Source organism: Annulohypoxylon truncatum, assembly GCF_022578515.1.
Source record: "Annulohypoxylon truncatum strain CBS 140777 unplaced genomic scaffold F4807scaffold_25, whole genome shotgun sequence".
NCBI classification, from domain to species: Eukaryota; Fungi; Ascomycota; class Sordariomycetes; order Xylariales; family Hypoxylaceae; genus Annulohypoxylon; species Annulohypoxylon truncatum.
This window is the reverse complement of record NW_025953811.1, coordinates 452,080-473,856: the sequence shown is the minus strand read 5'-3', so window position 1 is coordinate 473,856 and position 21,777 is coordinate 452,080. Positions and strand designations below refer to the sequence as shown.

Here is a 21,777-nt window from a genome sequence, read left to right as displayed (position 1 = left end):
GCGACACTGTCGCCCGTGACACTACTATTACTCATTTATTGTTATCTCATCTCAATGCACATGTCGTTATTTCTATATGCATTTTAATTACTGACATTGCCTGAATTATAGTCAGATGGGTTCCCATTTGCGACTCCATCCGTCATGAGCTCCTGGATGAACGAGGCCGCTGCCGTCCAAAATCACAATGGCAACGGCTTCCCACATATGAACGACCCGAATAACATGGGACCGGGAGGAGGAATGGGCGGAGCGCCGGCAGGCATGATGGACCCTTCCGCCTTCATGGCTAATGCTGGCCAGTTCAATCCCGTCGCTGCTGGCCAGTTTAACCATCAGCACATGGCTGCGATGCAAAATAGCCCGATGCGCAATGCCTCGCCCTCCTTCTCGAATCCCGCATATCAAACAAACCCCGTCATTCCTTCCAAACGACCTCGTCCTAGAGAAGACAGCATTGGCGCGTCTCCGCGACAAAATCCTAACATGCTACCGACTTCGCGCGCCGACACGCCTCAACAGTCGCCATACCCGGGCTTCCAACCGAATGCCATGCAACAACAGAATCCCGCTCAGCCTCAACACTATCCTCATCTACAACCCAATGGTTCAACTACCGCGTCTCCTTCCCCAATAATGGCTGGCAACCAGCTAAGACCAGGAAGCGTCCCACAACGCGTCAATACCGCGTCGCCTCATCCCTTCTCTCCGGCTTCTCAACAGTTTGGCCCCCAGACCTCACCCGTTCCATCAGATCATGGTAATACTCCTCAACCAGGCATGTTTATGAATCAACAGAACTTCCCTCAAGGCTTCAATCCCGCATTCGCAGCTACTCCGTCGCCCGCCCGGCCACCATCCGCGCAGAACCCCATGGCGCAATCCATGATGCCGCAACCGATGGGTCAAATGCCACAACATATGCCCCAAATGCACCATGGCCAGATGCTCACTCCCCAGCAGATGCACCAAATGCAACAAATACAAGCAGCTCAAGCGGCGCAAGGACGTGGTGCGATGGATCAACAGAAGATGATGTACCAGATGCGCTTACAGCAACAGCTCCAGCAGGGCGGTATGTCGATGGCTGCGCAGATGCAAGCCCAGAACATGGCTCAAGGTCGAGGTATGATGCCCAAGCAACCGATGCCGATGCAGAACGGCCAGATGCCCCCAGGCGCTATGCACCCTCAGCAACCATCGCAAATGGCGCGCGCAACCAATCCTGAAGGCTTCCTCAAGAACCTAACGACGTTCATGAACATGAAGCAACTTCCCTTGGAGACGAATCCCAACATCGAAGGCCGTCCATTACACCTCCTACAACTTTTTCAGAATGTTTCCAAATTTGGTGGATATCGGAATGTAACAAGCCATAATCTCTGGATGCAGGTTGCCGCTTCGGTTGGCTTCAATCCGCAGCAGATCCCGTCGGCCTCGAATCAAGTAAGATCAATTTATGAGCGAAACTTGTTGAAATTTGAGGAAGCCTGGGCAATGCAGCAACGAAGCCAACACATAAAGCAGCAATCAACCGGATCGGCAGGCATGCCTGGTGTACCAAACCAAGGTGTACCACAAAGGATGGGCCAGATGCCACCTGGTCAACATATACAACCTGGACAAATCCCCCCTCAAATGCCGCAACCACATGCGCAGACACCCGTGAAGCAGATGACGCCGGGAATGCAGCAAGCGAACGTCAACGGATTTTCTACTCCACAACAACCTCGGATGGCCCAACAACCTCAACCCAATGCGGGCCAAGGGCACATGAGAAGTAACATGTCACGGAGTATCGATGCTAGGCCAGTGGCCGGCGAGTTCACGATACAGTCACCGGCATCGGCAAGCAAGGGTGGTAGTATCTCCGTGCAGCCTCCAAGCCAGCAGGCCGATGTTGCACATGCGAATGGTGCTGCAATGCTACCTTTCCCCGGGCCCTTCGCGTCAGATCCTGAAGAATACTCCCCATGTTCTCGAGAAATGTACCTATACGGAGGCTTTGACCTTGACTCGATGGCCAAGCTGGGCAATGAGCTAGAGAAATGGAGGCCGAACATGCCGCAACCTCAAGAACTTGGTAATATCGACCTTCATGCTCTTACAAAAAGTATCCAGTGCGGTATACATGGGGAAGTACGGCTGGCTCTCGACACTCTCGGGTCCGTGACACGCGCGGCGGAGTACATACCAACTCTATCGATCGATCTAAGGGGCTGTGATGATTTGGTGGAGTCCCTTATAGATTGCGCCGAAGAACAAGTCGATCTGCTGGCTGAAAAGGCGGAGCCAGTCTCGGATGAGATAGATTTGACTTCCTACGAGGATGTTGTGAGAAGTTGCCGTCTTGAAGCTATGAGCCTACACAAGCCCCACGTATTCGGGGACGGCGACTACGAGCTTGAACACGCCGCAGATCGCCTATTGGCGATCACGACGATCCTACGGAATTTTTCCTTTATGGATGTGAACCAGGTGGTCCTTGCCGATGAGATAGTGATCAAGTTCCTTTGCGGTGTAGTACGGTCTTTGGGTACGCACGAGAATCTACTGCGAGCTCCGAGGAATACGCTCGATTTTATGAAAGATGTCATAGTTTTGCTATCTAATGTTGCTGGATCTATCGAGATACCCGGGCGGGAACAAGCGTTGTGTCTCCTTCAGTTTCTGCTTGCTTTCGCGCCATCACCGGCCCCTTCTTTAACCACCGAACGAGTTGTCTTTTCACCATACGAACCGTCAGTTCACTTTTACCTACCACACGCCGTCGACTCCCTAGCGAAGCTACTCGCACGCGATGAACCGAACAGAACACATTACAAAATAATCTTCGCTGCCGATGCCGCCACCTCTTCTCCTCACGAACTCCTTACGCGGACCTTCGGCCTCGCCGTCTCCCCGATTCCAGATCAAAATAAAGAAAGCCGTCCGGCAAACCTGCCGTCATTTGTCGAAGCGCGTAAGGCGTTGCTAATGCAAGGCTTGCTCGCTGCCGACATTATTGCTCAGCTCGCCCCGGGATACGAATCGGGGGTAACACGAGCTTGGCTCTCCTCAGGGGAGGGATTTGCGCAGAATCTTTTCCGACTTATTCGCACGCTCTGCACGCAGGCCGAACCAACACCTCGAGCGGGTACCAATGCAAGAACTCAACCGCGGGAAGATATGGATATCCTCTATATAATTACCTGTGGCGTATCTACGTTAAAGAGACTGGGCGAGAAGGCGAGAGACCCCAACAACCCAGCCAGCATACCGCCGAATGCTCTTCCGACTAGAGAGAGCCTCTTCGGTGCTTTGCAGAGTCTCAAGAGCCCGAAGTGGACATTCTTATTGAACCAACTAAGTACCTACGCGGGGCTAGAAGGTTGAGGATACGGGATACGCGCCTATGTAAACAATAGTCCAGGTAGTTCGACGAGCGGGAGAGTAGCGGCTCAAACAGGATAGGTACATTAAATAAGAAACGATTATTTAGGAAATGGGTCGTATGGATCTCAGTGGCAAGCGGAGACCGGGCTCAAGCACTCGAGGCCCTAATCGGAGCGCGGCGTTCAGGAATTAGATGGTCAGCATGGGATGTACAAAGTTAGCCCAACATAAAGGAGATGTATAAATGTGTAGAATATGTGGCGTGGGCTCAACGTACAATGCAAAACATGCTCAAGAGACGCATATTATCTTTCAGCTATGGATATTACCCGTCTCGTAGGTTGTGAATCAGGAGTTTAACAGGACAACATTCATTCTTTGAACACATGCATACATCTTGACTTTGATACTATAGTAGACCTATGGGCTTGAACTGGAGTCTTCTAGCCCTTGTCGACAGTAGTATATTTACCTACCTACCTAGGTACTAAAGTCACCTGGAGAGATGGGGTAATTTGAGCGAACTCAATAGGACAGAGCCCAATACAGCAGCGCATAACCGCAACGAAATAAGGCAATAGTGTAAATCATCTATGCGCTACAGAACAGGGTGTACGCAAAGGCTATCCTCGCAGTTCACAGACAAAGGGGGAAATCATCAACGCCAATGCTTTCGAGGAAATATGACAGAACCAGTTCTGCTTTTGCTTTATATTGTTTCTTGTTCTTGCTCTACGCAACTTCGTCTTCTTCTCCTTCTTTGCTTTGGTTTGCTAGGTTACTCCTACAGATCCCATCCGCCCTCCCACTCCTCCCCTTTGCTATTGTAGATTTCCTCTACTAGATTGTCTGCGACGGGGTATCATTATCTTTCTCCTCTCCTTCTTCTGCTCCCTTCTTGTCTTCCCCTACTCCTGTTCCTTCCTTCCCTCCTTCCCTCCCCACTTCCTCCCCTTCCCCCCTTCATTTTTTTTGGCCATTTCTTTTTCGTTTTTCTTCTCCTACACGCGTGACTATAACTGACTAGCCGGCTCCACAGGCTTCATGTCATGCGTGACGACGTCGTCGCCCCGCGACGCCGGGTTCCCGCGGATCGAGCGCGCCAGCGACTTCAGCGAGTCGCGGCGGGCTCCGCCCGGCGCCGAAAGATGATTGCTGTTGCCATTTCTATCGCCTTCGGATTCTACGTGCGGGGGTCGGTACGCGTTCTTGGGGCGCGGGGGCGCGCCGCCGCCGGCGGTGCTGGTCTTGGTGGTGGAAGGTATGGGCCCGATGCCGTAGTCTTCGAGCTCCTGCTGGCTCTTGGGCCACTCTTGCGCGTCGCGGCGCTGGCGCCGTAGGTGGAAGACTATTAGGGTTGAGATGGTGCCGATTACTAGGATGCCGCTGGAAGAAGGGGGGTTTGGTTAGTACATATTTGGGCTTGGACTTGGAATTGGGAATTGGACTTTAAGGTTCCTTGGGCAAGGACGGGATCAGGTGAGGAAGGTAGGTAGATTTACCCAAGGACGCTGAGCACGATGGTGGTCGTATTACTGGCCGCCTCGGGCTTCTCGCACAGGTCGATGTTTGGCTGGGGGTGGCATTTGGCGTCGTCGTCGCGCGTTCTCAGGAGGTGTAAGATTGATCGGGCGACGTGCTTGACCGACGGCGATGTCGCCGCCGCCTGGTCGGCTGGAAGGGGACTCATGGTGTGTTACGAGGTGTACGGCGCTCTCGATGCAATTGCGAAATCCAAGACTGTCTTTCTGGCTTCCCGATCGTCCTCTTCATTACCCGAATGATTTTGCTCAGTAAGGCTCGGATGTTGCCGAGCTCGCGGGCTCGAAAACTCGAACTAATGTGACCCCGTGGCGTGATCCGTGTTTGCTTGTTTTGCTCGGACGAAAAAAAGGAAAGTACAGTAGTTGGATTTCGAGCAAACTGTTTAAGGAAGGATTGGAGAGAGATGGGATGAATGGCGCCGTCGCATGAAAGGAGTGAATGGAATGAGTGAATGAATGAATGAATGGGTGAATGAGTGACTGGAGGGAAAACGATAGGCGTACCGAAAGTATGTAACTATAAGGAGCAGAAGGAGGCACAGCCCATGATACACGATGTTTCAGTGGGAGATGGGCGCGCATCAACGAGACCCCTGACGATCCAATCTGCCCAATTGAAATCCTTACGTAGGGACCTTCGACGTTGCATCTTGATAGGCAAGTGGCCGGGGTACAGCAGATGACGGCACAGTCCGAGCTGATCTGTTTGACTGTAGCATTGTTACTGTGTTCATGGTCCACAACAACGGCTCCAACGGCTCATGTACGACTTCACTTCGCAGGTTTGTGCTGTTAGCGCTATCGGTTGGCCAGAACTTGTCTTAGTTGAACACACCTCATCTTAGGCAATACGAGTTTAAGTATACACATCATTACTACTAGTGTACATATGAGAGATCTAGAAATACAAGTTTAGTCTAGTTTTAGTCGCAATTAGCGTCGGGTGCTAAGATATTTCGCGGTGTATAGGATCTCTTGGCTTATATACCTCCCCTGGTATTAGATAACCTAGACTATCATACCTTCACAAAAAACTTCATATGCACCTATCGAAGTTTAGTTTACTCTAGTAGAATTCCTTAAGTTGAATAGACATAATGGACCCCTTATGTTTATGGAATCTAGGGGCGACTTCGACCGCTACAAATGATCGACATGGGCGGTGGCTTAAGACCCCAAATCCATTTGTAAAATTGAGGGTCGTAGGGGATAGATGAACGGACATACTTCACAACTTAAGAGATGTTCACTTGGCTGCTTGGGTCAAGTATTTGTATATTTTATGTCTGTAGTATTCGTGGTTTTGTGGCATGAGTAAGCCTGACATCTCGATGCTCTGTGCTTCAAGCGACATACCACCAATATCGGTGGGATCTATGAGCGAACAGCGTCAAGATCGGCATACAGACCTATACGCCTCGAGGGCGTTAGTAATCGTAGGGTTACTATTCCGCGCAACACGAGGGAAATTTGGAGATATCATGGAGATGCGTAGATGACTTCAGTCGAAATGATAAAGTCTCGGAACCATCGGGTCACACAACTATGGATGTTGTATCTCGCAAGCTAACACCCGTGAGCCACGTCGGTAATGTGACGCTCGGTTCTTGACCATTTCTTTTTTTCATTTACTTAGGTAAGTATACAACGACTAGTAGTAGGTCTTTGCCGTTACTCATTATTGAGGACACACCTAGGTAAGTTCGCATTACCTTATATAAATATATTCATACTCAAGAATCCCACGTAACGCCGGGTTTAACTTGCGGGCCTCAGAGGGCGGAAAATAGCAGGTTTTATATGCGGAATTATCAAAAGTGTCTCACCGCAGCGGTATTGCACGGCTAGGACAGCAATGACTCGGCAAATAACAACCCCATACGGCCAACCGTAGCCGGGAATTATCACCTCCACCGTACCCGTGACGGGGCGCTTACATTAGTGAAAGCCTGATAGGTGGTGGAGTTGGTGGGTTGGATAAGGTTAACTAATAAGCGTCAAGCATGAGGAGGCTCTCAAGGCTCTCCAGGCTCTGGCCTTTTCTCTAAGGGTCCGCAGGGCCTTCCGTCGTTAACCGCGCCGCTCTTGGTCTTCCCGATTAGGAAAGTATACGACGTCAGAGACCCGTCGTCTCGGTACACCGACGTGTAACCACCCTACCGCGAAAAGCCGAAGATCTCACTTCCAACTTTATCATTTGCAATGTTTGAACTCTTATATTATGCCAGGTGAGAACTTAGAATTTAGAAAAGATGTAGGAAATGATAACGACCGCACGCACATAATGACCTTATAAAATCCGTGCTGCGGTAAGGAGACGTGATAATATTATCATCGTGACCTAGTTACATACCTACCTATTCTAAGAAGAGCAACAATATATGTAGCGACGAAAATATTCACAATGATATCCGGGGTTAATTTAACATACCTCGCATCCGGCGTGGCTGCGCTGCTGCTGGTCTATGTGAGATAACAAACCTATGTCCTTACCATGAACTTGATCGGCTGACCAACATCTACCACTAGACTTTCGGACTTGTAGTATACCGTTTATTCTTCCATCCCTTGGCTAAATATCCCGGTCCGTTCCTAGCAAAGATCACAGACATCTACCAGCTATATCATGCTTGGAAAGGAGACCGACATCTCGAGTTTTGGCGATTGCACGAGAAGTACGGCAAGGTCGTGCGATTCGGCCCAAACAGCGTCTCCTTCAACTCAAACACTGCCTTGAAAGACATATATGGCTTTAAATCTAATGTGCGGAAGGCCGAATTCTACGATGCCTTCGTCCACCCGGCACCTAACACGCACAACACGAGAGATAAAACTCTACACGCTCGGAAGAGGAGGGTCCTGTCTCAGGGATTCTCCGACTCGGCGGTAAAGGAGATGGAGAAGTATATCCTAGCAAATGTGCGGTCCTTCTGCGAGCAAATTGGACTTGGCGCTAGTGACGAACAGAAGGGATGGACGGTCGCTAAAAACATGGCTGACTGGTGCAACTATCTCGCCATGGACATCCTCGGAGACTTGTGCTTCGGCAAGGCGTTTCATATGTTGGAACGGCCTGACAACCGATACGCGCTTGAGCTCGTATCACTTGCTACCACAAGACACCTAATCGTAAGTAACCAGGTGTTCACCAAACAGAAATCGACTTGCTAATCATACTAGTGTGGAACGATGTCCCTCGTTGGCAAGCTTCATCTCGACAAGGTCCTATTCCGCAGGATCGCTACGGGCCGAGCGAAGTACATGGCGTACAGCAAAGCCCAGCTGACGGAGCGCACTAAGCTTGGCGACGACACGGATCGGCGCGACTTCTTCTACCACTTGCTAAAGGCAAGAGATCCCGAAACCGGAATTGGATTCTCGACGCCGGAGCTATGGGGAGAATCAAACCTACTGTATGTATTAAAACCGATAATCAACGCAGACGCAGACACGTGGTTGACAATTTTGTTAGTATCATAGCAGGAAGCGATACGACGTCGACGGCGATGGCGGCGACATTGTTCTACCTCGTCCGTAACCAGGCCTCGCTGCAAAAAGCGAGCGACGAGGTCCGGGCGAAATTCGGCGACGTAGAAGAGATCTGCCAGGGCCCGGCGCTAAACTCGTGCCACTATCTCCGGGCATGCATCGACGAGGCGATGCGCATGTCCCCTTCCGTAGGCGGGATCCTTCCTCGCGAAGTTTTGAAGGGCGGCATTACGATCGATGGCGAGTTTATTCCCGAAGGAATTGTTGTCGGCACCCCCCACTACACCGTTCAGCACAATGCGGCGTACTATCCTCAGCCGTTCTCCTACGTCCCGGAACGCTGGATTGCGGGCTCATATAAGAGCTTCGGCGGCTACGACGGAAACGTCGTTACCGAACAAGACGTAACACTAGCGCAGAGCGCTTTCTGCCCTTTCTCGATCGGACCTCGGGGGTGTATCGGAAAGGGTCTGGCATATATTGAGATGATGACAACGTTGGCGAGAGTGCTGTATCTGTACGATTTGCGCAAGTCGGCCGGCTTTGACCCCGCGGAGGGCAACCCAGATCTTGAATGGGGCCGGAGACGCGTGGACGAATTTCAACTCATCGACCAATTCACAAGTTTGAAAGATGGACCGATGGTTGAGTTCAGGAAGCGAATTTAGGTGGTTGATATTCCCGGTCGGGATAATAAGACTGGGGTATAAACTGGTTTATCCCTCTAACTGGCCGTTGGTGCCAGATAGGGATTAGGAGGCAAAACACACCTGATTTTGATTGACTAGTAGAGCTGGCATAAGGTAAAAATGGTAGGTATAAAATTACGTACCGTTCATACCCTTGGCTTTTTTGAATTCTGGGTCTGATCCACCGGGTCATATGTGTGAAGCTATTTTGCCTCATAATCCCTAGCTAGCGACAAACTACCAGTCGATGAAATAGGTCGTGATAGGTGGCAATTCGTTCTACCTTTAAGCGACCAACGTCGTATGCAATGCCAAGTTATCAGCTGGAGCTCTATTCCACCATTGACATGTGCTGTAAGGGTCCTAGAAAACAGTTTAAGTAGCTTCGATTATATTTAGAAATTAGGGCTTAAAGGATTGGATTCTTAGGCTAATTCTTTCATTGGCGCTCTTATAACGAGAAGCGCTGGTTAGGGACTTTTCTTGAGAGGGTTGGGTCGGTACTTGGATATATGACGATTGATTGTGCTGGGGTTCGATGGGTCGAATCTGTTCTAGCCCAGATCAAGAATTCCACTTCCGGAAACCACGCGATCACTGGCCGAGAAATACGTACGAATGTGGGGATGATATGCCGGTTATCTGGGTGAAGCGGTGGGATTCCATCGACTCTGGTCTTAGCATTGACAAGAAATGTCCTAGCTCCCCACCTTTAATGATCATTCATGCTGTCTTCGTCCTTGGGCGAATGTTACGTAGGATAAGATCATGAGATAAATACCCCATCAGTCGCAACCTGAGAGGTGGTGAAAATCCGGGCCGCTCGGACGGATGTTTACACGAGCTATCCAAGATTCCAAGCTTGATTTTGCCCTGGTTCGTCGGCCTTGTGAAGGTACACGCATCCTAGTTTCTCATGATGTTCTGGAGCACCACCAGCAATATCCTCGGATGATACCTAAGCCTTTAATTTGAGGTAGGCAATGGTACCTCACGGATTGCTTCCGTGACGGATCCTCTTAGCAGATTGCATATAACCTGCCGCCCCCGTCTCCCGTGGGATCTGGTGCCTTGCAGTGAGTGACATGACCGTCCCTGTAAGAAGCACGCGATTCGTCATAATGCGTTCTTCTATCGTGTCTTTGATCGCTTTTAGCGGCAGCTTATTCCAATCCTCGTCTTGGGCTTCCCCAGTCAAGGCACAGAATGAGATCCGGGCTAGCTGGCCCTACGGGCCGCTAGTCACGTCCGGCCGTGATATCAAAAACACGCAAGGAGGAAATGTCGTCTATGCCGGCGCTAACTGGCCAGGCCATGGTGAAGTGATGATCCCGGATGGACTGCGATACCAATCTATCGAGACTATCGTTTCGAAGATCAAGAGCACCGGTATGAACGCCATCCGTTTGACGTACGCCATCCAGATGATAGACGAGATCTACGCCAACAATGGCCAGGATACCACCGTGAAGGAGTCATTCACCAACGCACTTGGCTCGACGAACGGACCTAAAGTTTATGCTCAATTCCTCGCGAATAATCCTTCGTTCAATGACAGCACCACCCGCCTACAGGTCTTCGATGCCGTTGCGGCGGAATGCCTTAAGCAGCAAGTCTTCGTCCACTTAGACAACCATATGTCCGAGGCAGCTTGGTGCTGCTCGACGACCGATGGCAATGCTTGGTTCGGAGATACGTACTACAGTATGTGCATAAGTGTTTCCTACAAACCTTGGCTTCTTCTTTTCTGGCTAACGCAAATGTAGATGTGGACAACTGGGTTAGAGGTCTCACGTACATGGCAAACCACGGGAAGAACTGGCCGGCTCTGACTTCTATGTCTCTGCGCAACGAGCTTCGCTCGCCGGACGACAACTCATCGCTCGAGAGCTCGTCGTACAACTGGCGTGACTGGTACACCAACATCAAGAAGGGCACGAGCGCCATCAACTCGGCCAACCCGGACGTGCTCATCTTCCTCTCGGGCCTGGACTTCGACACGTACGTCACGCCGATCGTGCAGGGTACGGCGCTGACGCCGTCGACCGGCACGTTCAGCACGGCCGACTTCTCGGGCTACACGGACAAGCTCGTGCTGGAGATCCACAACTACCAGAACAGCGCGACGAGCTGCAGCAGCCTGCAGAGCTCGCTCTACAGCAGCGGCTTCCAGGCGCAGAACGCGAGCGACTCGAAGGCCGTCAACGTCTTCCCCGTCATGCTGACCGAGTTCGGGTTCGACATGACCGGCAGCGCGTACCAAGGCACGTACGCCACTTGCATCGCCAGCTACCTCTCGGCGCAGAAGGCCGGTTGGTTCATCTGGGTCATCGCGGGCAGCTACTACATCCGCTCCGGCACGCAGGACTACGATGAGACCTGGGGGCTCTTGACGCATGACTGGTCGGATTGGAGGTCGCCGGCGTATATCTCGAGTGGGCTGGAGCCTCTGGCTCAAGCTACCGCGCAAGGATGATGTGGGATAATCTAGTCCGTTGGTTGGTATTCCGTAGTAGCTAGTCGTTTCCGCGTAGCCAATGAAAAGAAGGACAACTGAATAGTTCCATCTTTGTAAATTTGTGGTGTTGCAGTATGCGGATATCCCCCTTCTTAGAATTGTCTCTCACTTACTCTTTGTGAGCGCCATGCCTTTTACCACGTCTTAAAGACACAAATCATCATGGTATTGACGTCGTAATTTGGAAAGATAACCTGTGTCAGAGCATTGGAAAAGGAAAGGAAGCCATGACATGGATTAGTAAGAAAAGCGATCCTATTCTTTATACCGGATAGTTGCAATATGCATTGATTGATAATTATGCTTAATTGCATTAAACCGTACGTTAGAGCCGTGCAGGGATACCTCCCGTAATTCTCCACTAATAGAGCTCACTGTAATCTGTAATCTGCAAGGCTGAAATTTCCAAGGTTCTAAACTTCAAGGCTGCCATCTTTTAAGGTGTTCATCATTTTATCATCATATTTAGCACATCTACAAAATGGCACCTCTTTGCAAATTCTGGCAACAAGGCTATTGTCGGAACGGAGGTAGGTAAAAAGATCAATTGGTTCCCATTGTTTACTACATATGCCTTCTGTTTGGAGAGTAAACTAACAGCTATCAATGCAGCATCCTGCCGCTTCGATCACCCAGGCGAAAACGCACCCTCGTCGAACCCATTCGGAGCTCCAAATTCGAACACCAATCGATTTAGTGCCTTAAATTCCGGAGGAAACAAGCCACAGGAAATTCCATATAAAATCACAGCAGATACCATCAAGGCTGACCTAACGATCGAGAGACCACCATGGCTTCTATCGTGTTACGGCCCTGGGAAGGATGCTCCGGAGCAATTGTTTGGCGGCTACCCACGAGAACAAAGTCTTGAAGAGGTGATGGTTTACATCAAAAGTGCGAGCAATCCGCAACAAGCAGTATGAGACACCCGGATTCCGTCATATGTTTCATCTTATTAACCATCATAAAAGGAAGCTGAGGTCATGGCTCTCGTCCAGCAGGCCGAACAGCAAAATCAAACCGCCCTTAGCAATCTCGACGGTGCTATCCAATTTGTACTTGCGGCGGAGAAAAGGCGTCCCAATCGTATAGATATCTGCAACCAGAACAACAACGCGAGCGGTGTTTTCGAAAGAGAGGCCGCTCCTGGTCCTCAGTCAGGCTTCTCAAATCCACTTGCTTCTGCTTCTTCTTCAACCCCATTTTCATCAGCCCCTAAGCAGAACCAATTTGGCGGTGCCGCGCCTGCATTCGGCCAACCGTCAACAATGGGACAGAAACCTAACCTGTTCGGTGCTCCATCGACTACTCCTGCCTTTGGTCAGCCATCAGCCATGGGAGCGGCTAAACCCGCCTTCGGCCAGCCCTCACAAATGGGCGGAGCTGCTCCCGCGTTCGGCCAGCCTTCAGCTCTAGGCCAGAAACCCAATCCTTTCGCTAGTACACCCTCCGGACCGAGTGGTTTCGCCCAGACAAGTCAATCTGCGTTCGGGCAACCGTCGGCCTTAGGACAGAAACCGAACCCCTTTCTCGCTACGACATCATCTTCATCATCTGCTCCCAACCCTTTCGGGCAGCCGGCAATGACTTCAGGACCCAGTCCATTTAGTCAACCAGTAGCCGCTAATCCCTTCGCCCAAGTAACGAGCCCGCAGCCGAACGATCAGTCTATGGATACATCAGCTCCTCCACCACCAGCTGCTAGTAATCCTTTTGCGAAGCCGTCTGCCACTCCCTTCGGTGTCCCAGCCAAGAACCCATTTAACACGCAACCGCCGACAGGGTTTGGTACCGTAGCAGGGAACCCTTTCGCGCAAGCTCAAACACAAGCGCAACCGCAAGCGCAGGCGCAACAAGCACAGCAACCCCAATCCGCCCCCGTGGGCGGAGCCAACCCCTACGGACCGAACAGTACCAAACAGCATCCGCCCCCGGAGAGTTACATCAACAAGACCATGAATGGCCAGATCATATCATTCAACGGGCAGCAGGTGGTCTACAAGTGGAAGGTAGGCGACAAATACGAGGACGAGAGGCCGCTGGGCACGCCCACGGAGCCGCCGGTGCCCGGGGTGAGGAACTCGGACGGTTCCTGGCGCAAGATCTTCTTCCCCAACGGCCCGCCCCCTTACAGCTCAGATACCGAGCCGGATCCTTCGCTGTATAATGCTACGATCAAGGCGATCTACGAGAAGACGAAGAGCACGGGCAGGTTTGACGGGGATATGCCGGAGGTGCCGCCGATGAGGGAAGATTGCGTTTGGACTTTTTGAAGGGGGTTTGACGAAGCGATGAATGGGAAAATTGATACGATACGCAATCGATAGACGTGCATATATTGGTCAAGGGGATGGGGAGGAATGGCGTTAATGACTTTACGACCGGAATCGACAGGAGCCACGTTTTGTACATGACAGTTAGATACCCCGGAATCGCACTGGATCACGCAAATTACGGCAGAAGCAAATGATTAGAATGTTTTATCTTGCAATTCGGCTTGTGTTTGTATTCATCTCTGCCGTGCTCCGGAACCTATTCGGTTGCGGGCCGCCTCCGGGATACGGGCTAAGAATGACATGGGTATCTGTATATCCGTGTAATCCATCCAAGACTCCGTTATTCTCGCCCTTTTTTCTATATCCCAGTTTAAGCGGCGATGGTGACTTCGACCTCGACGCCGGCCTCGATGTTGACGATGATCTGCTTGACGGTCTCGGTAGGGGCGTTCAGGCTAGGAGGTATTAGTACTTGTATTTGGATTTGGATTATCGCATATAATCACGAAAAGTAGGGCAAAGAGAGAGAAGGGGGAGGGTGAACATACTCAATCAGGCGCTTGTGGATGCGCAGCTCGTAGCAGTCCCAGGTCTTGGAACCCTCACCACAGGGGGTCTTTCGGGTGGTGACCTTGAGGGTCTTGGTGGGCAGGCGGACGGGGCCCTTGACGCGGAGGTCCTTGCTCTTGGCGCGCTCGATGAGCTCGCTGCAGACCTTCTCGAGGGAGGCGACCTTGCGCGAGGTGAGGGTGATGCGGATCTTGTGCGTCTTGGCCTGCTCCGCGCCGTAGTCCTTCTCTGCCTTGTTGTACGACATCTTGGCTAGATTTGTTTGGTCGAGATGGATGGATGGATGGATGATGGAGAGTGATTTGTGTGTGGTGAGAAGCTACCTTCACGACTCGAACGTTTACGTTGCGGCAAAGTGATGAAGGCGACGTAAAGTGGGTGATTTGGGGTTGAAGGAGGAAAAGTTCACGATTTGCGAAAACAAAAAGTTAATACTAGGGTCTTAGTTAGAATTTCGAATGTGGGCTCGGATAAGGGCTACAGTGGGGTTATCTTACATGTACCTAAGTACCTAGCCTTACAGTTTAAAGTTTGTACCACTTACAGGCAGGCAGGTACGTACCAACCATATATTCAATTAACAAGATAGCTCATGTCATCAAAAGACAACGAACTTTAGAAAGAGTCATCCGGCCAAGATCCATTGATGTGGATCTTATAAGTGGTCACCTAGGTATTTATTACCCAGGTAAAGAATGTAAAGGTCCCAAAAAGTATACATACGTCTCGTCAATATCATCTTTCGAGACGTTTTCTTCGCTTCATCTTTTTTCGCCTAACGACTCTTACCTGGACCAAACATCATGGCGGCCTTACCTCCTTTTGCGCCCTTTCCCGAAGCGCCATGGAGGGATCATATCGTCCCAGATGAATGGGAAGCCTGTTTAACCAACTGGGTTGCCTTAGCAGAGGCTCATCTGTCTCTGTCCGGAGATCAATTTGCCCTTGTATCCTCCAAGGATGAATCGCTCTCGTCTTTCCTCGTCTCTTTCACGAGAGAGACTGCCTCAAATAATGCTGTGCTTGGCACTTCACAGTCAGCGCAACTTTTGCTTCGACAATCCTTTCTTCTTATGGCTAGGTTCTTGCGAACACCTTCGCCGCCTCCCCCTTTACTTCAGTGGGAGACCCTATCTGATTTCTGCCGCTTGTACTCAAAAAAGAGGACATCCAGTTTGATCAGTCAGGTCTCTCAGAACCTACAAGTGACCACCTCCCTAAATGCCTTGAAGAAGTCTCTAATTGTCTCTCTGGACGCCGGTCTCAAAGGTGACCTAAATGCCCTAGAGTCTCGCTTGAAGAGACTTAACCACCTTATCCATGCATCTCCCGACATAGCTGCTTTCTTCCTAGCTGGGAGCGATTTCTTAGATGGGCTCATCAGCTGCTACAAGATCATGAACCCCCCTTTGAGAAAGGCTATATTGACAACAGCCTACCTATGTCTTGTTGGACTAACCGAAGGGGATTCCCCTAAATTATCTATGTTAATTGACCAACTCTACTCTTTAAAAGCCGCAGCTGAAGGTCACAAAGTTGGACCTTTAAACGTGAATGACTCTATGGTAGCCGAATTGGTCACCATCACTCCCATCCTCAAGCAGGTACAACGTCGCTTAGATGATTCTGGCTCAAACACAACACGAGGAAAGTCGGTCATTACTGCGTTGGAAGGCTTCCGAAAACCAGGTGGCAATATCAGACCTAAAAAATTGGTCAAGCGAAAGATTGACAAAGGGAAGGGGATCATGACGGAGGACGATGATGTACCTGGAGAGATGAAGATGCATCGTATGAGCCAGATCTCGCAGATACAAGACTTGTTTCCGGAGCTGGGGTCTGGCTTTATTTCTAAGCTATTAGACGAATTCGGAGACGACACCGAACAGGTTGTTGCCCATCTGCTTGAGGACGATCTTCCGCCTCACCTGGCTACTGTAGACCGTACTAAGGAGCTGTTGGTTCACTTAACTATATTCTCTAGTATATTTACTAAGTCATTCACAGGTCTCCCGAGAGAAGCAGGAGGAAAAGTCGTGATATTGCTCCCCGGCCAACACCGCCACAAGCTCCTATACGTCATAACGTATTTGACGATGACGAATTCGACAAGTTAGAAGTGGATTTATCTAACCTCCACTTCGGAAAACGTAACCCAGAAAAATCAGCTGATGATATCCTAAATGATCGATCCTCCGCTCCAAATAAGGCCGCTATTCTCTCCGCGCTTTCTGCGTTCGACGCTGACGATGACGAAAGGGACGACACATATGATGTCGCGGATGCCGGGTTGGTAGTAGACGATGCAAATGCAGAGGATATGAAGGACGCGAATGAAGAGGCTCTTTTCAGAGCTTACCAGTCGGATTCGAAGGTTTTTGATAGAGATGCGGCAACAAGACGGAGCCAAACCAGATCCAAGCTAAAGCAGCAGACGGGAATGACTGATGAGGCTATTGAGGGATGGGCCCTGATGTTGGCTAGAGCTCCACACCAGATGAGGCAGTTGGAGGCGAAGTATAGCGCATTTAGTGGCGACCAACCTGCGTTGGCCTCGACTGCTTGGCGTGCAAGCCCAGCAGAATCTGCGGCAGAAGATTCCGAATTCGACGGCAAAAGTGGTAATAATAGAGGAGGGCCTCGCGGCCGTGGTGGTCAAGGTGGACGTGGACGAGGTAGAGGAGGTGGCCGCGGAAGGGGAGGAAATGTCTCCGGCCCGTCAGGCGAACCAGAAACCAAGAATGCTCAAAGACACAAGGAAGCAAACAAGGGATCTAGGGCCAACCATAACCGCCGAAACCAACGCGCAAAAAAGATGGCACGTGGTGGATTTCCAGGGTGATCAGATATCGTGGTCTAGAGAGATTCATTGTCGAAAGAGGACAGGAAGGGTAGCATCGATATCCATGGCGTTTACTTTGCGACTACATTACCCTTCGCTTCTTGAATTGCTGCTGGCTCCCGCTTCGCGCCATTGGTGTAGGTAAGATTGGACGTTTACCTAATGCAACTTCATTCGTGCTCGGGCGCTTTTCGTATAGATCCTCGTCATTCAGAGCCTGCGCGTAGGGGCTTCTCAACTCTGAATTGCCAGGAGATGGGGCGTATGTGTTATTATAGAAAGAGTGAATTGGTGCTGGAGACACAACTCCGCCGAATGATGGGCTCGCCACGTCAGGTCCTATGTGACGGATTAAGTGGGATTGGTCTTTGGGTGTTGCTAACTCTGACACGGATGTAAGATCGTTGTCTATTTCTCCAGCTTTCCCTTCGTGCATACCGATCATTGACAATAACGATTCGTTTGAGCTGCGTCGACTATTACCCTCGCGAATATCGAAACACTGCTTACAGACCGGATAAACTGACCACATTTCCGCCTCGTTCCGGTGTTGTGGCAACTGAGGCCTACGTTCTTGACAGCATTTCTCTTGGATGTCATCGAAGATATCAAAGATAGGAGTGAAGTAAGTGTATCTTGGGCCTGGGCCGTAGTATTTATTCCGACCCCAGAGCTGACCGACAACGGAATTGGTCTCGCAATCAATGATGGCGGCTCCACTATCGCCTTCGACCCCTATGCCACCGGAAATCCAGCCGTTATCGTTGTCGTAAGGAGATGGTTCTTCAATGTACCACTCGCGAGATGCCCGACCGGTGCCATTCTCGCAACCGTCGAGGTATGCAGGTATCTCGCAGACCTCGCCTCGTTGGAAGCCCGAGCTACGTCCCGTTGAGCATACAGTTGCGCCGGGTACAACCGTACTTATTGATGTTACCGGAGTTTCTCGTCTCTGATTAGCGGTAGGAAACTTCCTCAACATGTTGGCTTGCTGATTTTTTGCAGATACTAACGCCCAGTCCGTGACGACTAGTGGAGGGTCCATATCGCACTCTTCCCAATATGGATCGTGAGATATTCGAGTTGTCTTCAAGTCGAAGCCCGACGTTGCCGTCAAGTTCCCAATACAGAAGTCGAGATCGCCGTTGGTCAGACTATCGTGCCTCTCGGCTATACACCTTGCACGGTCCGCCGGAGACGGTTGCTCTACGGAGACCGGACCTTTACCTGCGTCGATAAACGGGTGGAAATTGACTAACCAAAAACTTCCGCCATCGATGGTAACGCAAGGTCCTAGTGTTGCTGTGATTTCTTCGCCGTTCTCAGATGTCGATCCAATGCTGTCGCCCATGCACGGACTTATATAACAAAACGGATTTCGCGGAACACAGATCTCGTCAGGCATCTCCTTGCTGAGACCCCGAGACCACACAAGCCGGTCTACTTTCCCGACGGAGAAGACGAAGGTAATCAAGTTGCGGTAGCTTTCCGGGAGCAGGTCCAGCACGTGCGAAGCGATGACCACTTTGCGGGCTCGCGAGACGGGTCGTCTCGTCATGATGCAAACTCGCCGAGAATTGGGCTTCCGGCCGCGCATCACGCTGATTACGTGGCCAGGACCGCACCACTCCGGCATGAGCTCGACGAGGAACGGGAGGATGCTGTGCTCCCAGATAATTGGAAAACTTGCCGACTCCAAGGGCTTAGACGCACGCCTTCCAGCGGATCCCGGACTTTCACCGGCTTTTGGCGTGCCACCTTGGTCTAGTGTTAGCCGCCATTATATCGGATTCATGTCAGCATATACATACCATTGCTCCGTTTCATCCTCTTCTCAAGCACCGTTCTGAGCTGTTCTCGATAGCGTTTCTTCGAGGTCCCAATAGACATCTCCATTCTGAGCGTCTTATCCTCAACTTTCTTGGGTGTCGCGGTAGAGTCTTGCATCTGGCTGCTCGTTGGTGATTCTCCCGAAGCGCCAGCCGCTGTTCCGAGAAGATTAATCGGCTGAGTAGAGGTATTCTCACTAACTGCCGCGCTGCTGTGACTAATTTTCAAATGGCAATCAAGAAAGTCCTTGTTCGTGAAGGTACCCTCGGTACAACCCGGGACGGGACACAGCAGCAAGTGCTCGCGCTTGACGTGCCAATTGAGCTCCTCTCTCGTCGCGAATCCCGCACTGTCGCATGGTCCATTGTTTCCCCAGAGACATATATGCGAGTGCCCGACGCGGGAGTGGAGTTCGAGGTCCTCTTTCCTGGAGAACTTCGACCTGCAATTCTTCCTCGGGCACTTGTACTCGGCGGCCTCTACGTTAACCGATATGCTGGCCATGTTCCGCAAGGGGCTGGGGAAATTTGACCTGGGAACTCCCGCGGCGGCGAGTTCTGATGTGAAATCTGTTTGGGTGGGAGACCAAACCGAGCCCTGATATGACGAGGGAGGGGAGCACGTCAGAGTGCTGCCGTTGTCAGGACCGATTATGGGCATCGGTACGTGCGAGAAGTTGCCGATTTCTAGGTCCGACAACTTGTCGCTCGTACCATACATGCCCAGGGACAGAGTCTCGTTGCTGCCGTCTATCCACGACGAATTCCGCCGCGCGATAGGATAGATCAAGGGCGGGTCGTCGAAGCTAAAGTTTTCGTTCCATCCGCTGGCCGTATCCATACTGTCATACTGGAAAGCTCCGCTGGCGTGAGCGCCGGGTTGCCCGGCCTGGGCGGAAGACATCGTGGGCCCGGAAGTGGAAGCAGACGCCGGCGCAAAGCCAGCCGTCGGTTTTCGATCGGCATTCATTCTAGGTGATGATTCAGAGTGCCACTGCGGCACTGACTGAATGATCATCGCTTAAAAAGGAAAAAGCAAGTGAAAAATAACCGCGATTGAAATGACGTTGGTTTCTATGAAAAAAATATGATATATAGTATATGATGACTGGCTTAGAAAGAAAGCTGGGTAGTAAATCTCCTAACAGCAGGATGCTTTCTCACCACACACACACCCTAGTCGAAGGGATCAGATCAGATTGAATGCGAGTCAACTTTTGCGCTTTCCGAATCTTGGGTCGGGGAAGATGGGGGACAATAGGCCTCCCGCAGCAAGGCACCAAAGTGCCAGTGAGGCGCAGCTGCATGCATGTATACCTATATGTATGTGGTGTAGTTCGCGTACCGACCTCACCACCTGTCTATACCTATTCGGGGTCAATTGGTTGCCTTACAAGGGACTCGCAGGACCTAGAGGTCAGGCAGTGTGTATATCTCTCCCCACACAATGGTACACAGATTGGGGGCCAAAATCTAGGTACCTAGGAGTCTGGAAGCTTGACTTAATGAGAATCAATAGAAGAGGAGAAATCTATTACCTACCTACTACCAACGCATTTGAATCGATTAATAACCTTTTATAACTACCTACCTACTTACCTACCTAGTAGGTAGATATATTCTGTGGTAACTAACGCCGCCGAAAACTCCCAATATAAATCTACAATCCCTCAGACCCTCGTCAAGGGACGACAGCATGTATGACCATTTTCTTCCTCTAGAACAGTTTTAATGCTGGCGATTCTCCGTGCCCGCATTGGAACAATCTCGTCGTTACGCCCGTCCATCCTGCTTTTCGATCGGAAACATGATTACCTACCTACAGGCATGGAGCATTAAAATCGGCGATGGTGGCAAGGCAGAATGGGTAAACACGGCTTATTATGATCAAGTAACACCGCATATGTAGGTATGTACTCTCCGAGTAGTACTTTGCTATCATACTTTTCTCAAATAGTTGGCAATGACATCGAGGGTTTGATAGCATAAAGCATAATAAGTTACATTATCAGACACAATTCACCAAATAGAGATTACACATAGGTAGGTAAGTATACAAGTTGGCAGTCGATATAGACATGCAATAATATCATTGATCATTTTTTTTAGGCCACCCTTAATAAACAGTAACGAGGTTACACACTTTGACTACCATCCATCCTCCCATCCGCCTCGGTTCCTAAAGGGACAAAGAAAAATGCTCCGTAAAAACTACCTGAAGAAAACGCCACGAATGCGTATTTCCCACTCAAACGCGCTTTTCATAGGAACGCCACGCGCCCATGCGTCAATATAAACTACAAGGTACGATATATTCGTTATCGAACGCCCTAACGTCCTGTAAAATCCGACAAGCCTCCGTGTCCTTTTAACGATGCCTCTTCCTACAGCACTGGATATTAGCTGTGATGATTCCCACTTCGTGTCGTGCGGGTTAAAGTTCGCTGGTATAGCGAGCTACTATTCCCCATTTCCCTTCCTCTCGGCACGTACTAATTTGGCGGCGAGCTCGTTGTTTTGCCGCTCGCTATCCTGTATTCGCTGCCTTGCCGCAGCTCGATCCATGTGTCTGGCTTCCCTTTCCTGTTTGAGCTTTTGCTCAAGCTCTCGTAGTCTGAACATCCACGGATTATCCGGTCCGTTCT

The 21,777-nt window shown here is 50.6% G+C and overlaps 8 protein-coding genes across 8 annotated transcripts; 5 read left to right on the top strand and 3 right to left on the bottom strand.

Annotated features, from left to right (window-relative positions):
- Window positions 1-144: 144 nt before the first annotated feature.
- Window positions 145-3,375, top strand: F4807DRAFT_452690 (uncharacterized protein; the record flags this gene model as incomplete). The annotated part of the gene is made up of 1 exon (XM_048000362.1): window positions 145-3,375. One exon carries the CDS (start codon window positions 145-147, stop codon window positions 3,373-3,375), a length of 3,231 nt encoding a protein of 1,076 aa, XP_047852412.1.
- Window positions 3,376-4,303: 928 nt separating this feature from the next.
- F4807DRAFT_169528 (uncharacterized protein) lies at window positions 4,304-5,653 on the bottom strand. The gene is made up of 2 exons (XM_047993446.1): window positions 4,878-5,653; window positions 4,304-4,761 (listed from the first exon to the last, which is right to left on the bottom strand). Exons 1-2 carry the CDS (start codon window positions 5,063-5,065, stop codon window positions 4,389-4,391), a joined length of 561 nt encoding a protein of 186 aa, XP_047852411.1. The 5' UTR covers window positions 5,066-5,653; the 3' UTR covers window positions 4,304-4,388.
- A 920-nt stretch (window positions 5,654-6,573) lies between these two features.
- On the top strand, window positions 6,574-9,556 carry F4807DRAFT_433643 (cytochrome P450). The gene is made up of 5 exons (XM_047998707.1): window positions 6,574-6,616; window positions 6,696-7,386; window positions 7,449-8,048; window positions 8,100-8,332; window positions 8,392-9,556. The coding sequence occupies exons 2-5, from the start codon at window positions 7,324-7,326 to the stop codon at window positions 9,074-9,076; spliced, it is 1,581 nt and encodes a 526-aa protein (XP_047852410.1). The 5' UTR covers window positions 6,574-6,616; window positions 6,696-7,323; the 3' UTR covers window positions 9,077-9,556.
- Window positions 9,557-11,886, top strand: F4807DRAFT_433640 (glycoside hydrolase family 5 protein). Its single transcript, XM_047998706.1, has 2 exons — window positions 9,557-10,801; window positions 10,864-11,886. Exons 1-2 carry the CDS (start codon window positions 10,183-10,185, stop codon window positions 11,571-11,573), a joined length of 1,329 nt encoding a protein of 442 aa, XP_047852409.1. The 5' UTR covers window positions 9,557-10,182; the 3' UTR covers window positions 11,574-11,886.
- A 137-nt stretch (window positions 11,887-12,023) lies between these two features.
- Window positions 12,024-13,985, top strand: F4807DRAFT_169350 (uncharacterized protein). Its single transcript, XM_047993442.1, has 3 exons — window positions 12,024-12,145; window positions 12,228-12,532; window positions 12,587-13,985. Exons 1-3 carry the CDS (start codon window positions 12,097-12,099, stop codon window positions 13,886-13,888), a joined length of 1,656 nt encoding a protein of 551 aa, XP_047852408.1. The 5' UTR covers window positions 12,024-12,096; the 3' UTR covers window positions 13,889-13,985.
- A 96-nt stretch (window positions 13,986-14,081) lies between these two features.
- Window positions 14,082-15,067, bottom strand: F4807DRAFT_433638 (ribosomal protein S1). Its single transcript, XM_047998705.1, has 2 exons — window positions 14,440-15,067; window positions 14,082-14,346 (listed from the first exon to the last, which is right to left on the bottom strand). Exons 1-2 carry the CDS (start codon window positions 14,706-14,708, stop codon window positions 14,262-14,264), a joined length of 354 nt encoding a protein of 117 aa, XP_047852407.1. The 5' UTR covers window positions 14,709-15,067; the 3' UTR covers window positions 14,082-14,261.
- F4807DRAFT_169353 (uncharacterized protein) lies at window positions 15,035-17,344 on the top strand. The gene is made up of 2 exons (XM_047993443.1): window positions 15,035-16,418; window positions 16,469-17,344. Exons 1-2 carry the CDS (start codon window positions 15,265-15,267, stop codon window positions 17,301-17,303), a joined length of 1,989 nt encoding a protein of 662 aa, XP_047852406.1. The 5' UTR covers window positions 15,035-15,264; the 3' UTR covers window positions 17,304-17,344.
- A 41-nt stretch (window positions 17,345-17,385) lies between these two features.
- On the bottom strand, window positions 17,386-19,637 carry F4807DRAFT_452684 (uncharacterized protein; the record flags this gene model as incomplete). Its single annotated transcript, XM_048000361.1, has 2 exons — window positions 17,386-19,061; window positions 19,115-19,637. The coding sequence occupies 2 exons, from the start codon at window positions 19,635-19,637 to the stop codon at window positions 17,386-17,388; spliced, it is 2,199 nt and encodes a 732-aa protein (XP_047852405.1).
- Between the last annotated feature and the right edge of the window lie 2,140 nt (window positions 19,638-21,777).

Bases quoted from the DNA above. Each gene is read 5' to 3' on its own strand.
- F4807DRAFT_169528 (XM_047993446.1), bottom strand. From the start codon at position 5,065: ATGAGTCCCCTTCCAGCCGACCAGGCGGCGGCGACATCGCCGTCGGTC. The intron at 4,762-4,877 runs GTAAATCTACCT...CCCTTCTTCCAG, and splicing joins ATCGTGCTCAGCGTCCTTGG to CGGCATCCTAGTAATCGGCA.
- F4807DRAFT_433643 (XM_047998707.1), top strand. From the start codon at position 7,324: ATGATATCCGGGGTTAATTTAACATACCTCGCATCCGGCGTGGCTGCG. The intron at 7,387-7,448 runs GTGAGATAACAA...ATCTACCACTAG, and splicing joins CTGCGCTGCTGCTGGTCTAT to ACTTTCGGACTTGTAGTATA. The intron at 8,333-8,391 runs GTATGTATTAAA...CAATTTTGTTAG, and splicing joins TGGGGAGAATCAAACCTACT to TATCATAGCAGGAAGCGATA.
- F4807DRAFT_433640 (XM_047998706.1), top strand. From the start codon at position 10,183: ATGACCGTCCCTGTAAGAAGCACGCGATTCGTCATAATGCGTTCTTCT. The intron at 10,802-10,863 runs GTATGTGCATAA...ACGCAAATGTAG, and splicing joins GTTCGGAGATACGTACTACA to ATGTGGACAACTGGGTTAGA.
- F4807DRAFT_169350 (XM_047993442.1), top strand. From the start codon at position 12,097: ATGGCACCTCTTTGCAAATTCTGGCAACAAGGCTATTGTCGGAACGGA. The intron at 12,146-12,227 runs GTAGGTAAAAAG...CTATCAATGCAG, and splicing joins AGGCTATTGTCGGAACGGAG to CATCCTGCCGCTTCGATCAC. The intron at 12,533-12,586 runs GTATGAGACACC...CCATCATAAAAG, and splicing joins CGAGCAATCCGCAACAAGCA to GAAGCTGAGGTCATGGCTCT.
- F4807DRAFT_433638 (XM_047998705.1), bottom strand. From the start codon at position 14,708: ATGTCGTACAACAAGGCAGAGAAGGACTACGGCGCGGAGCAGGCCAAG. The intron at 14,347-14,439 runs GTATGTTCACCC...AATACCTCCTAG, and splicing joins ATCCACAAGCGCCTGATTGA to CCTGAACGCCCCTACCGAGA.
- F4807DRAFT_169353 (XM_047993443.1), top strand. From the start codon at position 15,265: ATGGCGGCCTTACCTCCTTTTGCGCCCTTTCCCGAAGCGCCATGGAGG. The intron at 16,419-16,468 runs GTTGGTTCACTT...AGTCATTCACAG, and splicing joins GTAGACCGTACTAAGGAGCT to GTCTCCCGAGAGAAGCAGGA.